We start from the raw sequence: 13,841 nt of genomic DNA on the forward strand, positions 1-13,841 counted from the left end.
ATTGATTATTTATGCCTTTCCCTCTTCTCTCGCAGACAGAAACCGTCCATGTACTGCATAGCCTTGCCACTGACACCAGAGTTTCTTTACGCGCTCGACAAGGTCCAGTATGCAACGACAGCCAAGCGATTAGCCAGTTTGTGTCGTGTTGTTCATAGCCTCAGGCAAGGAAATGAGCAGTGGCCTCATGCGGTGTTGACCAACGTACTAACAACATTTCTTTGAGTGAAAGCCTCGGGAGGCAACCAACAACTTCACGTAGGTTGATGTAGGCTTGCCACGTCCAATAATTGCCTTTGCCGCCGGCCTAGTACGGCCCTGTTTCGGCCGCGGCCAGAGATGGCTATCAGATGGCCATCTACATATGAACCTACCCAACAGCAGTTGGTCTCAGTTGCATAGTTAAGCCATCAGTTAGGTTTCAGTCGCATATGTAGCACTGTCTGAATATAGTACAGCTCTGCGTGATGCTCGAAGGGGACATGACCACGAAATCGAGGTTGTCAAGAGCAACCAATCAGACATGCGAGATTGCCGCCGTACTTAGACTCGCGGGAAACGCAAAGGGGGCGGTGTGGGTCGTTCGGCCCGTTGGTGCATCCACATTACTATTGACCCAAGTGCCGTCCAGTTGTTGAGGCACAACTCTTCCAAGTCATCGTTAGTCCATCTCTTCTTAGTTCTCCCTCCATCGTTATCGCTTAACAGCTGCGTATCCGACGATGGCGGATGGCGGTCGTATTCACATTCAGGATGCGCTGTCCCTTGTTGGAGACCTGCCTCTGCCACACCCGGCGTCTGCCTTGCTCTCATCATTTGTCCTTGAGGCTCGTAACCCCGAGGTAGCTGCCGAGTATGTTCAACGCCAAATAGCAGATGGCCAGGCACATTTACTAGTATCGGATTGGATTCCCATCGTCAATTCAAGTAAGTCACGTTTCAAGTTTGAATTTGGCCTGATTTTCTTGCCTTACGTTGCTAACTGCTCAGTTACTGATGAGGGTTTATCACCACCACAGCCAAATGTCGATACAATAAAGGCCATCACCCGGCGTGATGGATACAAGTGCTGTGTTTCCGGAAAGAGTGGTGGTTTTTGGGACCCTCTTATTGTTGTCCCTATTCTACCAATTCCATACAAATGGGCAAGCGCCGACGTGAGTTTGATACGTACCAACCAGAGTAAACTCTCCGCGTCTAATTCTTTTCCCAGCCACGTGTTTTGCAAATGCTAAATGCCTTCTTTGGTCGTCCGTACCTGGAATGGTGGCGGAATTGTATCGAAAGAGCTGGAATGATATCCTCGTATCACAACCACTGGCTGGTTCGAAAGAGCGTGTCTGAAGCCCTGAAGCGAGGAGTAGTTAGGTTGGTGAGGCGACCTTCTTCCATGATTGAGGTAGGAAACCCCTCTCCGGTGGTCGATTTCGCGACCTTGAGTCTGACTTCTGTTGTTACAGTATGAAGTTGATCATGTTCTCATCGGGAATGAAAGACCTATTGCTATTAGCGGCAAATATGCTCTCCTTGGTGATCACTCCCGGTCAGGTATTGACAAGGTAGATGCCCGCTTTATTGGAACACATGCCCGCTTATGTAGAAGCATTCAACTGGTGAATATTGCTAGAAGTATGACCCCTAGTCTTCTTTCTCAGGAATCACCTAAACCTATCCCAAAGTCTCATCAAACCCGCATTCGCCCCCGCACAAGACTTAATCAAACTCGTCTCCTATCACCTTTCCTCCATATCTGGCTTCTTTTGCCTGCCACGGCTCGCATAGCAGTCTATGAGCTTTTGCGAAAACTAGGCCATCGATTATATGGATTGGATGACGCAGACAACGTCCAAAGACTGCCTTTCGGCCTCTATCTCAAGTACCGCGGCGAGCCTGACCTACAGCGCAACGAATTCCATGCGCTCAAAATGATTCAGCAGCACACCACTATTCCCGCTCCACGAGCTCTGGATATTGTTTCTAAAAACATTCCGAATGCGAACGACGACTTTGACCCATCCCCAACATCAGTCAGCTATCTCCTCATCACGCGGGTTCCAGGCATAACCTTGGCACAAGGGCACGATGCCTTGTCCGACCAAGACTTCCAGACAATATCCCTACAAATGAAGCACTATATTTCGCAGATTCGAGATATCCCTAAAATAGTGAATCCCCAAATGGCTATCTGCAACACCCTCGGTGAAGCATGCCGCGACCATCGCATCAAGTACGCAGACCCCATTGGACCCTTTCCCGATGAAGCATCATTCAGCCAGCAGCTGCGCTACTCAGACGAACCCAGCCGCCGAGGTCACAGAATCGTCTTCACACATGCAGATCTGAACCCGCGCAATATTCTCGTCGATAAGGTGCATTATGAGGATGGGAGCCACGGTTGGCAAATCAGCGGGATCCTGGATTGGGAAACTGCAGGATATTATCCTGAATATTGGGATTTTACGAAGGCCATGTACGAAGGGTTCCGCTGGCCAAAAAGATATAACGATGTTGTCAAGGATATTTTTGCGGAATTTGGCGAGTATAGTCGCGAGTTGGAGGTTGAGAAGCGGAGTTGGGAGTCTGGAGATGGCTAGCAGTGGTATTGGAGCCATGAAACAAGCCGTTATACCTGAATGGCCTTGTATATGTCTGGCTACATCAACGGGGGTGGTTTAAATGTAACCACATAATCTAATATAAGAGCATGGCGATGACTCACGAAATCACACTCGAGCAAGTTGCAGACAGAATAACTACAAATGTACTCGGTGCCATGTTGGTTGTCGCTCTAGGGTAGTCAACGTGGCGGGTCCCTCTCACCTTCCTCACCTTCCAATTCTTGACACTGGGGCGGCCCTACGTCAGCGCTGTCACAGTGGTTTGAGTGATGCATTGCTGCTGCCCCCGCTACCCGCCTCGCCTGAGCACTCCAGATCTGGCTTCTAGAACAAAGCTCAGGTGCTGTCTGGTCTGCTGTCTCAACCTTGTTCTTCTTCATACTCGTCCCCACCACGAGTCAACTCCAGCATATTCCTCCAACACCGACGTCGCCTCTACACGTCGCCAACATGGCTTCAATGGCACCGTCGGAGGAGCAGATCTCGCAAGTCATTGACTTTGCAGGTCTCAATCCCCACGATGACCGGACCATGATTATTCAGGCGCTCAAGGTCCGTTAGCCAGCCACACACCATGCTCCTGCTCAGCACCGCGGCTCCTACTCTGGGTTCTGCCAGAGCTATTGGCTTCTATGCTCAAGCTCCCAGAACTAGCTCGGCTAACTGAAGGCCAATTATGACAGGACACTGGCGGCAATGTCGAGGCGGTTCTCATGCAGTATTTTGATAATCCCGCGTCGGTACGCAACGTGGTGTAGCTGCCCTGGGCGGGCTGGGTGCTCGCAGAAGGTCAACGCTGACTTTTGGCTGTAGTTTCGACAAAAATTTACGAGTGTATGGGACGAGAGCCTATTCCAAGCGGATAGGGATGGCACGGTCAACCCTGCAGGTATTTGTACGCTAATTAATTCCTACTATTTGGGACCAGTTCCGAATCCCGCAATGCTAATCCTTGCTTCTATGCAGCATTTCATATCGAGTCGATAAACAAAAACAATGGTATTAAAAGCAACACCCCACCGCTGGAAGGATATGGGCCTATAGCACCGTCGAGACCCCCATCGAGATCAAACGGCCGGTCACCACTGGGTAGAATGGTAGACTGGGCGGCAGGAGATACGCCGGGTGAGTGCCTTACAGGGAATTGTATCATCGCCAGTGGGACGCTAATCATGCTTGCATAAACAGCAGGATCGGCCGCACCGCCCACCAGAGAAGACGAAGATATGCAAAGGGCACTTAGAGAGTCTGCCCAGGAAGCTGGAATTGCATTGCCAGAACAGCAATCCGGCGTCATGAGTACGCAGTCAACGTCAACTCCCTATTTTGGCCCCGCGAACCGAAACGACTATGATCAGGGTAGCTGGGCTATGGTTCCGGCTGGGCCCTCAGAATCTCAAGTGCCCTCAGCCCCTGCGCCGTCATTACGAAAACGAACGACTGGAGCGCCAGCTTTCTTGGTCCAAGGCATAAGCACGGTGGGCAACCATGGACTCGGCGGCCTTCTAACCGTACTACACCAGATACCTTTGGCAAGGAATGTTTTGCTAGAGACTGGTGCACCCGCTGCATCGTATGGATTCAACAGCGAGTGGTGGAAGGGCCAGGAGATCTTACCAACACACGCACTCGCACGACTGCAAGCAGGGGACCTCCAATGGGGCTACCAGGACGAGAGCAAACCTGATGTAGAAGAAGAGATTCATCGACTTATGGCATTCTTGGACTTAACAGAACGAAGTTATGGAAGCGTCAGTGTCCTAACGGACCTGATTCCGTACCCAAGCCTGGGGCCCGAAAAGCAATTTTACGAGTACCTGGGACCAAGGAATGAGGAAAAGCTGAAGCCACTGATACACTCAGCCGCGCTTGCTGCTGTGTTCGGTGACGACTTGGGTGACGAAGAGGCCAAATTTGGACTTTTGGAGATGGAGCATTCACGCAGCGACTACACGTACATCAAGACTGTTTACGAGTCATTAGACCACACCATGTGGAGCGACGTTTTGTCATGGAACGAGCTACACGAAGGGTCAAAGATGGCCATGTTCACAGAGATGGGTGAAGTTCTGGCCATCAAAATTAATGGTGATGGACCACAGGACTCTATTGATATCCCTGAAAAGTTGTACTTGGAAAAGTACCAAACAAGCCGCAAGGATGAGGCTCGGCGTATCCAGATGTCTTGGTGCGACACTAAGAATGCCATCATGAAAATCGCAAGAGAAGAACAGCAACTATTCGAGTGGCGCAATGACTGGGATCATCAAATGATGGACAAAAAACAAATGATAGAAAAGGCTAGGAATCAGTGGCAGGTATATAGCGATTATCTGCTCGGGTTGGGCAAGTTTCGAGGCATGGTAGCATCTGGCTTTGATACCGACAGTTACCCAGACTACCGAATGGCTCCTTGTGAAATGAGCGAGAGCGAAACTAGCGCATTTGAGAGAGTCGATGAGGTGTTGCAGATGCTTCTCCGCATGCTCACTGACATTGACAAGAGGTTAAGTTGTAAGTTTGTTTGTAAATTGTGGGTGGTGGAATGTTGTTTGCTGACAGGTGTAGCCCTCAACTCACAGATGGAGCAAATCATGGCCAAGCAAAGGTTCCTTGGTCGGCTTCTCACACAACCGGAGAAGCAAAATAGACCACGGCCTATGACGTGTAAAGAATTTCTTCTCCGGGGAGTGGTAACACCGTCAGACGTTACCTATGTCTGCCAACGAGCTGAACCGGATCTGATAGAATTGGGGGGGCAGCCCAAACAGTTGGATCAGTGGTGGCGGTTGGCCTACGTCCCGAACGGGGAACAGCCAGTACAAGCTGAGGTATGACGCTTTGGCCGTTAGTTAGGCACGCCTTGTGCTGACCAGATACCTTGCAGAAAGTAGAGATTGAACGTGTGCTACGGGATATCTGGCAAGAAACCAAGACACCATTGATGGTTTACGCCACTGAGACAGCCTTGAATACTGCACGAGCGCCTTTGACAGCAGCACTACAACGGTTCGCGACGGCGGAAAATAAGGCGTTCCGCCAAGAACTTCATCATGAAGCCACCGAAGCGGCAGAAGCAGAAGCCGACGAAGGCAAGAAGACGCCTGGATCGGGGCCAATAGAACCCATTTCACCATCCAAGAGAAAGCATCGGGCAGATAGCATTGATTCCATGGACAGCAACCGCGCATCGATAGGAAGTGATGATGCCCAAAACGGATTTGACAATCCATTTGAGGATGGACAGACGTCGACAGCCACTATGACAGCGTTAGGTACGCCTGTGACCACGGCAGCTATTGAGACGGATCCGGATTTGGACACGGACACAACAGAAGTAAGGGTGGTGGCAGCGGCATCAGCACGCGAGGGTGCCCTCAGTGGACGATGAACAACGGGTGAGGTAAACCACATGACGACCAATGAGGAGCCCCCCAGGTGATAGATACTTCTAGAAACTTCCATTACCCAAGGTATACCCAGCGACACGAGACACACTACAGGATAACTTACATGATAGCGTTCAAGAAGTAATTGATTGATGGTATTGGAAAGTGTAAAATTATGCGCTACGGTATATATTTTTTTTTTACCATTCATGGTCTAGGCTTATTTTACGGTCCTGTGTAAGAAGTGTATTCTAGTGCTGTCATGAGTCGGAGCCTGCATGGTGCAACCGGAGCATGTCAATGTAGCGGACTGTTGCTCCACGGGCGTAGCAGCCGTACAAATTATACCGACAGGTACCTGCGTACTCTGTACTTTCACGCATGGTACAGATCGTACGAGTGCCGTGTGCGGTGACCCCGCCTCTCCCTTCCATTCGTAGTTTGTTCCAGCTGCACTGAAGCGCCGCCATTCATATGGGTGTCCGTCCGTGGCGGCAGCTTTGTACAAGTGCAAAACCCGTGATTGAACTCTGCGTCTATTGTCGTGTCTGCGCACTATTTATCCAGCGGACACCGATAGAAATGCCTGGTCCAGTTTGGGTTCGTACAATAGCAAGATAACTACCCACGTACCTGGCTCAAGATCCCGGACGGTCAGGTAATATTTCCCCACTTTGCGTCATAGCCAGAGCCTGTTCAGAAGCTGTGTTGGTCAACTGGTGGCTTCGGACAAGGAAATCTGCGGCTGCCGACGCTGGGGAAAGAAGCTCCCAGAAGGCTCCCCCACTCTCTTCCCACTCTTCCTCCCAGGTGCCACTGTGCCAGACCACATTCTCGCTCCCGCCACCAACTTCTCCCTTTAACCAAATCGTGGATCTCTTTTCTTCTCTCTTCTTTTTCGCACAGAGACACTGAGGTAGGAATTTGACGAATCAAAAGCAATCAATCCGCATTAAAAGAAGAAATAAAATAAAACAATCCTACGATAACAATATTCGGTGGCATATGGTACAAAGCCTTAAGTCTTAAAGAGCCACCCAGAGCAACGTCATTAATCGACACGCAACATGGTCAAGGAAACGAAGCTTTACGATACCTTGGCAGTCAAGCCAGAGGCTACTCAAGACGAGATCAAAAAGGCTTATAGGTATGCATCATTCCTTATTGACGACTCGGGGCTTCACGTTGCCAACGGATTGTCGGTGTGCCGCAGTTGAGCTTGTCGCTCGATGTGGTGACATGACCAGTGGCAACACCGTTGTTGATGAAGCTCGACCTCCTTTCTTCTCCGCATTAATCAAATAATTTGCCTACTAACATATCTCTACAGAAAGGTAGCCTTGAAATGGCACCCCGACAAAAATAAGGGCAGCCCGGATGCGGCGGAAAAGTTCAAAGAGTGCTCACAAGCCTACGAGATTCTTTCGGACCCCGAGAAGCGTAAGGTTTATGACCAATATGGTCTCGAATTCCTTTTGAGGGGAGGAGGTGCCCCCCCTCCCGATGGTGCTGGGGGCTTCCCTGGCGGCATGCCTGGTGGAGGCTTTGGCGGATTCGACTTTGGAAGCGGAGGTATGCCTGGTGGAGGCACTCGGACTTTCCACTTCAGCACGGGCGGCGGACCCGGCGGCGGATTCAGCTTCAACAATCCAGAAGACATCTTCGCTGAATTCATGCGGCAACAGAGCGGGGGCATGCACGGTGACGAGGATATGCCGGATATTTTCTCGTCGTTTGCCGGAGGTGGCGGTAGCCGTTCTGGCCGCACCAGAATGAGATCGTCGGGTTTTGGTGAAGCACGACAACGTGAGCATACACCAGAAATTTCGACAGTGGAGCGGCCTCTACCACTGTCGTTGGAAGAGTTGTATAATGGAGTCACCAAAAAGATGAAGATTAAGCGCAAGACTTTTGACGAGACCGGCAAGCGGGTCCAGACAGACCAGATTTTGGAAGTTCCCATCAAGCCGGGTCTGAAGAAGGGTTCGAAAATCAAGTTCAATGGCGTTGGAGATCAGGTCGAAGGTGGTCGACAAGACTTACATTTTATCGTGGATGAGGTAAGAACAATTTCCTTTCCAATCACATTCCTGCGACGGTTGATAACTAACTGTTTGATAGAAGGAGCATGTCCTCTTCAAGCGAGAAGATAACGACCTTGTCCACACCGTGGTTCTGGACCTCAAGGAAGCTCTCACTGGGTGGAAAAGAACCGTCACCACCATCGAAGGCAAGCAAATCAACCTGGACAAGAGTGGGCCGACGCAACCTGGAAGCGAAGATCGGTATCCCGGCCTGGGCATGCCCATCTCCAAGAAGCCCGGTCAGCGGGGTGATTTTGTGATCAGGTACAAGGTCAACTTCCCTTCGAGTTTGACGGCGGCTCAAAAGCAGCAGTTGAGGCAAATTTTGTAAGGAACAGTGGGCGATGACTATGAAGCGGAGCGTGTTTGGAAACCAGCGGGTTGTAGTGTTATACTGCTGAGCGGTTTTAACCATGATGACGACACAAGATGAAATAAAAAAATATTGTGGGATCTGTGGCGTTCTAAAGGATTGGTATATGTTAATGTATTTTTTCTCTTTCTTTTGTTGGCCAAGTCTGCATTTTGGGGTCGCATGCATAGCAGGATTGCATTTGGGCAAGTCGCCTGTACGGAGGTAGACATAATAATCAAGGGTTCTTGGCATGCATTGTGAGTGAGTGAGATTGCGAGGACCGACTCTACTGCAAGAATCTATTTCGCTGATGGTGAGTGACAGAGAATGTGAATTGCTCGGGGCGCAGCAACTTTTTGCTAGGTGCGCAGGATCCCCACCACGCCCCGATTTTAGGCTAGCGGCCCCGCTGCCAGGTCCCACAGTACATTCTTAATATAAATGCATGGAAATAAATGCCCTCAATTAAATGTAAAAGTGGTTATGTAATTACATGAATTTCTTAATAGCGCTAGCTTAGGCAGGCCTTAAATCGCCTAAAAACGTGATTTCTAGTATTTTCGTTAAAGTGTGTACTTTTAGGCTGGATTTTTTAGTTATTCTAGCTGTTTAAGCGCCTGAATTACCTATCCGGTTACATTTATTAGTTATAATAGCGGTAATAGTGTTATAGGAATAAATTCCTTAATTTAAAGAGAGCCTTATCTTTTAATTAATTCCCTTTACCTGTTATTTATATTACGATTTAATCGTTATAATAACGGTAATAGCCAGAGCTCTTACAAATATAGTAAATACAAGTGTATTGTGTATTGTATTTTGTATTGTATTGTATTTTCGTGTATTGTATTTAAATACATTACATTACATAACTAAAATACCTATAAATGTATTATAAGTAAAAAAACCCCTGTTTTCTTAAACTAAAGATTATAAGGCTAATTATAAGGGTTATAAGGGAAAATTTTATATCATTAAAAAGAGCTAAATTAGCTCTTTAAAATGCTTCACTTTTTATTACTTTAAGTTATTATCTTAAAAAGTTATAAGCAATTGAAAATTCGCCCCGCTTTACTTACTTTTTATTTTAAGACATAACTTTAAAGCTTAATATCTCGCTTAATATCCACATTTTAAGGTTAATTTTTAAAGATCTAAAATCACGTGATTTTTAGCTTTATTTTAATATATAATATGCTTATATAAGCATTTATTTATAATATTAGATATTTTATAGCCTTATAATACATTTATAGGTATTCGTATCCTGTAATGTATTGTAATATATTACAATACAATACAATACAATATAGTATAGTAAAAACTACAAAAAATACAATACATTTAGAGGTCTGGTAATAGCTACTACTTGCGGCGTTAATTCCTCGCAGCTATATTAAGCTTAGCTTGTATATAGTCTCTTTAAATGCTTAGTACGGGAGGCCTTTAAGACAATTAGCTCAGCTATTAGCGGTTATTTTAGCGTATAAATTAGTGTTAAGTATCTTTTCCGTTTATTACTGCCTTTTACCGGCGATTTAAGATAAGCGCGGGGTTACGAATTTAAAGGTATAGGCAGAGTATTAACAAAAAAACTACACTACATGTAGTTTTTTAGTGTAGTTTTTAGTGTAGTGTAGTTTTTATAGTTTTAGTGTAGTTTAATTACACTACAACTATATTTATAGTGTAATGTGTAATTATAAAGGGAAATTTTAATTATAGATATAACGTTAATTATAAGACTTATAAGGTTATAATTATTATACTTAAATAAAGCTAATTTAGCTCTTTATAATGCACTAGTTTTTATACGTTTAGCTTATAAATTAAGCGAGTTATATTAGGTGAAATCTTAGCTAAAAATTAAGATCTACTTTTTTAAAATAAGAGATTAAAAGCTTAATATCTTATTAAATATCCACATTTTAAGGTTAAGTTTTAAAGATTTAAAATCACGTGATTTTTAGCTTTATTTTAATATATAATATGCTTATATAAGCTTTTTTTTAGTAAAACTTTTTTTATAATAAAATTTAAAAATAAAAAAGTTAAGTAAGAAATATAAAATCTATTATAATATAAGAAATAATATATATAAAAAGAAAGTATAAAATATTATTTTATATGAAAAATTTTAAGGTATTTAAATATATTATTTATAACTTTAATATATTTCTTATAACTTAAATATTTAATATTTTATACTTAAGTTATAGGGTAATGTAACGCGCACACGGAGTTACCTGTGAAGAGGGACCGAATCGGGTCTACTTGTATCCTAAAACGGGGTACAAATCCCCACCGATTCTAGTTTAAATCCCATAAGTATTATTACGTGAGAAGCGAGCACGAATTAGGGCTAGAACCCTTAATAAATAAGTATAAAAGGATTAGTTTAAATATTAAATAATTTAAATAAGTTTTAATCTTATATTATTAAGAGGCCTAAGAATAAAGTTCTTCCCTAATTTCTTACTTAATTATCCTATATTTTAGGTTTATCCTAATAATTCCTAAAACTTCTTTATATAATTACCTTTAAAAAGATAGTAAGAACTTAAGAATAAAGCCATGTATTATATAGTAATATACTAGAAGAAGAGACACCTATAATATCCCTTACGCGTAAATTATTTACCCTCTTAACTCTTATTAAGTACTTTACTATAATCGCGCGAGAGGTATAGCTAAAGGAGCACTTACGTAAACTTAAGCGAATTTAGGAACTTAAAGCTTAAGAGTAAAAGTTACTCTAAGACTTATCCTTAAATAATAAGGGGAGGTCCTTAAAACGATAAGACTTCTTCTTCTTAAAAGAAGATTAGAGTTTAAAGATCTAAATTAAGAACCTCTTTAAGTTATCTCTTAATATAAATTAAAGAAAGAGAGATAATTAATTAAATGACCTTTAACGCACTTTTAAGGGTGTCTTAAGGAAGTTTAAGAAGAATTACTTTTAAATCTTATATATAGTTACGTAAATAAAAAATAAATATTATTTCTAATAGGACTAATATATTAAGAAAGTAAAGGCGCGTGATTTAAACGTAAATATTAATTAAAAAAAATTTAAAGTATAAACCTTAAATCTTATTTAAGATTCCATTAATTAAAATGTAATTATAGTATAATAATTAAAAGGTACACGCTAAAGGGAAGACTAATCTCTTTAAGACTTCCACGTATACCTAAACTTATTAAAAAAGCACTTCCCTCGTATCTTAAAGGTATAATAAGCACTTAACTTCTTTATAAAACTCTACCCTTACCTTTAAAACTATATTAAGATACATGTATTAAGTATACTAAAAACTTAAAAGGAAATCGTGGCTCTTACCACCCGTTTTTAGGACGATATAAAAGGTAAGCGAAATAATAAGCGGCCCTAAAACGAGAACCTAAATAAGAGGCCCTTTAAGGCGCCTTAAAGAAACCCTAGAGACTCTTTCCCTAAAAGAGAAAGTAACTAAGAAAGGTTCTTAAAACCTAATTAAAGGCATTTCCCACGCTAAAACTTATCTTAAAACGAAGATAAAAAGGAGGCTAATAGTAAAGAGAAAAAGAATTTTACCTACTAAAAGTATAATAATAATAAATATCTTTAAAATAAATACCCTAAGAGAGAAAAGATTAATAATATAAAAACCTAAGATAAGAAGAGGGAAAATAAGAAGAATACCATAAAAAAAGAGAACTAATCGTAAATAATACCTGGTTTATAACTAATAAAAACTATATTCAGGTAAAAGCTAGCCTTATAATATAGGCTATAATTTAAGAATAAAAATTAATACTTATTAAAGTAACCTTAAATACTAGGGTTAAAGTAAACTTAATTAATATTACCCTAGTATAGCGTGTAGAACTATACCGCTTAAATAAGATTCTATTAAGCCTTAAGGTACCTAATAATATCTATTTATAAAAGCTAGGAGTATAAGAGGTACCCCTAGCTCTTATAAATTTACGAGGGAAATAGAGAAAGTTCACCTAAATCTACTATATAATACTAAATATAAGTAAGAATTTTCTTTTACTTAAAATGCTAGCTCTTAAGAACGAGAATATTACTATAAACGTAGGGTTATAATAATAATAGTATAATATAAAGAAGAGTAAATATAAGGTAATTCTAATATATAAGTTTAAAAGAGAAGCGTAGAATCGCGTATACGTCTTTACCGTATTTAAAGTAAAAGAGGTAATACTACTATAAGAAAACGGCATTAAACTCTTTTTAAAAGTAACGCCTTTACCCCTAGTATTACGGGAATATACTAACGTTTTTAAAGATAAGAAGATAGGAGAACTACTATTATACCGCCTAATTAATTATATAATTAACCTAATAAAAGGAGAATCGCCTTTATATAAACCTATATACCTGCTCTTATTAAAGAAGCTAGTAACGTTATAAGACTATTTAAATAAAAACCTAAAGGTAGGCTAAATTTAATACTTTAAAAGCCTAGTAGAGGCACTAATCTTATTTATATTAAAAAAGAATAAGACGCTTTACCTTTACGTAAACTATTAGAAACTAAATAAAGTTAATATTAAGAACTAATATTTACTCCCCTTAATTACTAAGATATTAGACTAAATATAAGAAGTTAAGGTATTCTTAAAACTAAATATTAAGGAAGCTTACTATTAGATTAGAATTAAGGAAGAGAACAAATAGAAAACCGCTTTTTAAATATAATATAAGCATTTTAAATACTTAATAATACCTTTTAGGTTAATTAACGTACCCGCTATATTTTAAAGTTATATAAATTAAGCGCTATAAGGCCTAAATAATATTATTTATATTATATACCTTAATAATATCTTAATATTCTTTAAGATAAAGAAGAAATATAAAAAACACCTAGTATAAGTGTTAAAATAAATAAGAAACGTAAGGTTATACGCTAAATTATTTAAGTGCGAATTCTTTTAACCTTAAGTGGAATTCCTAGGGTTTATCTTATTAGCGGAAGGGATCTTTATAAATCCCGCTTAAATTAAGACTATTATATCTTAGCTAAAACCTAAAAGTTACTATAATATATAAGTATTCTTAGGGTTTTATAACTTCTATTAACGCTTTATTAAAGTATACTCCTACGTGGTAGCCCTACTAATAGCTTTATTAAAAGAGAGTAAAAACGGGCGAAAATTAAGGAGTATAAAACTTAATTAAGAGGAAATAAAAGCGTTTCACGCCTTAAAGGACGCCTTTATAAAAGCTCTATTATTATAGCATTTTAATTCTAATTAGTAAACCTAAATCAAAATAAATATATTAATCTTTACAATTATAGTAATTCTATTATAATTTAAAGATAATAGGAAATAGCACCCTATCGCCTTTTAGTCGCGAAAATTATAAGATATAAAGACCCGT

The 13,841-nt window shown here is 41.5% G+C and overlaps 3 protein-coding genes across 5 annotated transcripts; all 3 read left to right on the top strand.

Moving 5' to 3' along the window:
- The first annotated feature begins 657 nt into the window (after positions 1-657).
- Positions 658-2,813, top strand: J3458_001368 (uncharacterized protein). Its single transcript, XM_007808507.2, has 4 exons — positions 658-927; positions 991-1,157; positions 1,214-1,399; positions 1,461-2,813. Exons 1-4 carry the CDS (start codon positions 723-725, stop codon positions 2,592-2,594), a joined length of 1,692 nt encoding a protein of 563 aa, XP_007806698.2. The 5' UTR covers positions 658-722; the 3' UTR covers positions 2,595-2,813.
- Positions 2,814-2,989: 176 nt separating this feature from the next.
- Positions 2,990-6,164, top strand: J3458_001369 (uncharacterized protein). 3 transcript variants are annotated; one of them, XM_066116689.1, is made up of 6 exons: positions 2,990-3,170; positions 3,302-3,358; positions 3,432-3,513; positions 3,585-3,743; positions 3,807-5,132; positions 5,187-6,164. In XM_066116689.1, the coding sequence occupies exons 1-6, from the start codon at positions 3,069-3,071 to the stop codon at positions 5,453-5,455; spliced, it is 1,995 nt and encodes a 664-aa protein (XP_065978575.1). In that variant the 5' UTR covers positions 2,990-3,068; the 3' UTR covers positions 5,456-6,164. The 3 variants fall into 3 exon arrangements, with proteins under 3 accessions (XP_065978575.1, XP_065978576.1, XP_065978577.1); XM_066116690.1 differs by having other exon boundaries at positions 2,990-3,513; positions 3,807-5,449; positions 5,506-6,164; XM_066116691.1 differs by having other exon boundaries at positions 3,432-5,449; positions 5,506-6,164.
- A 910-nt stretch (positions 6,165-7,074) lies between these two features.
- Positions 7,075-8,422, top strand: SIS1_1 (Molecular chaperone (DnaJ superfamily); the record flags this gene model as incomplete). Its single annotated transcript, XM_007808505.2, has 3 exons — positions 7,075-7,154; positions 7,338-8,067; positions 8,129-8,422. The coding sequence occupies 3 exons, from the start codon at positions 7,075-7,077 to the stop codon at positions 8,420-8,422; spliced, it is 1,104 nt and encodes a 367-aa protein (XP_007806696.1).
- Between the last annotated feature and the right edge of the window lie 5,419 nt (positions 8,423-13,841).

The sequence above is a fragment of the Metarhizium acridum genome (assembly GCF_019434415.1).
Source record: "Metarhizium acridum strain ARSEF 324 chromosome Unknown scaffold_1, whole genome shotgun sequence".
NCBI classification, from domain to species: Eukaryota; Fungi; Ascomycota; class Sordariomycetes; order Hypocreales; family Clavicipitaceae; genus Metarhizium; species Metarhizium acridum.

Excerpts from the sequence above, each read along its gene's own strand:
- J3458_001368 (XM_007808507.2), top strand. The coding sequence starts at position 723 with ATGGCGGATGGCGGTCGTATTCACATTCAGGATGCGCTGTCCCTTGTT. Across the intron at positions 1,158-1,213 it reads ACAAATGGGCAAGCGCCGAC|CCACGTGTTTTGCAAATGCT; the intron begins GTGAGTTTGATA and ends TTCTTTTCCCAG. Across the intron at positions 1,400-1,460 it reads GACCTTCTTCCATGATTGAG|TATGAAGTTGATCATGTTCT; the intron begins GTAGGAAACCCC and ends CTGTTGTTACAG.
- J3458_001369 (XM_066116690.1), top strand. The coding sequence starts at position 3,713 with ATGGTAGACTGGGCGGCAGGAGATACGCCGG. Across the intron at positions 3,744-3,806 it reads GGCGGCAGGAGATACGCCGG|CAGGATCGGCCGCACCGCCC; the intron begins GTGAGTGCCTTA and ends TTGCATAAACAG. Across the intron at positions 5,450-5,505 it reads AACAGCCAGTACAAGCTGAG|AAAGTAGAGATTGAACGTGT; the intron begins GTATGACGCTTT and ends GATACCTTGCAG.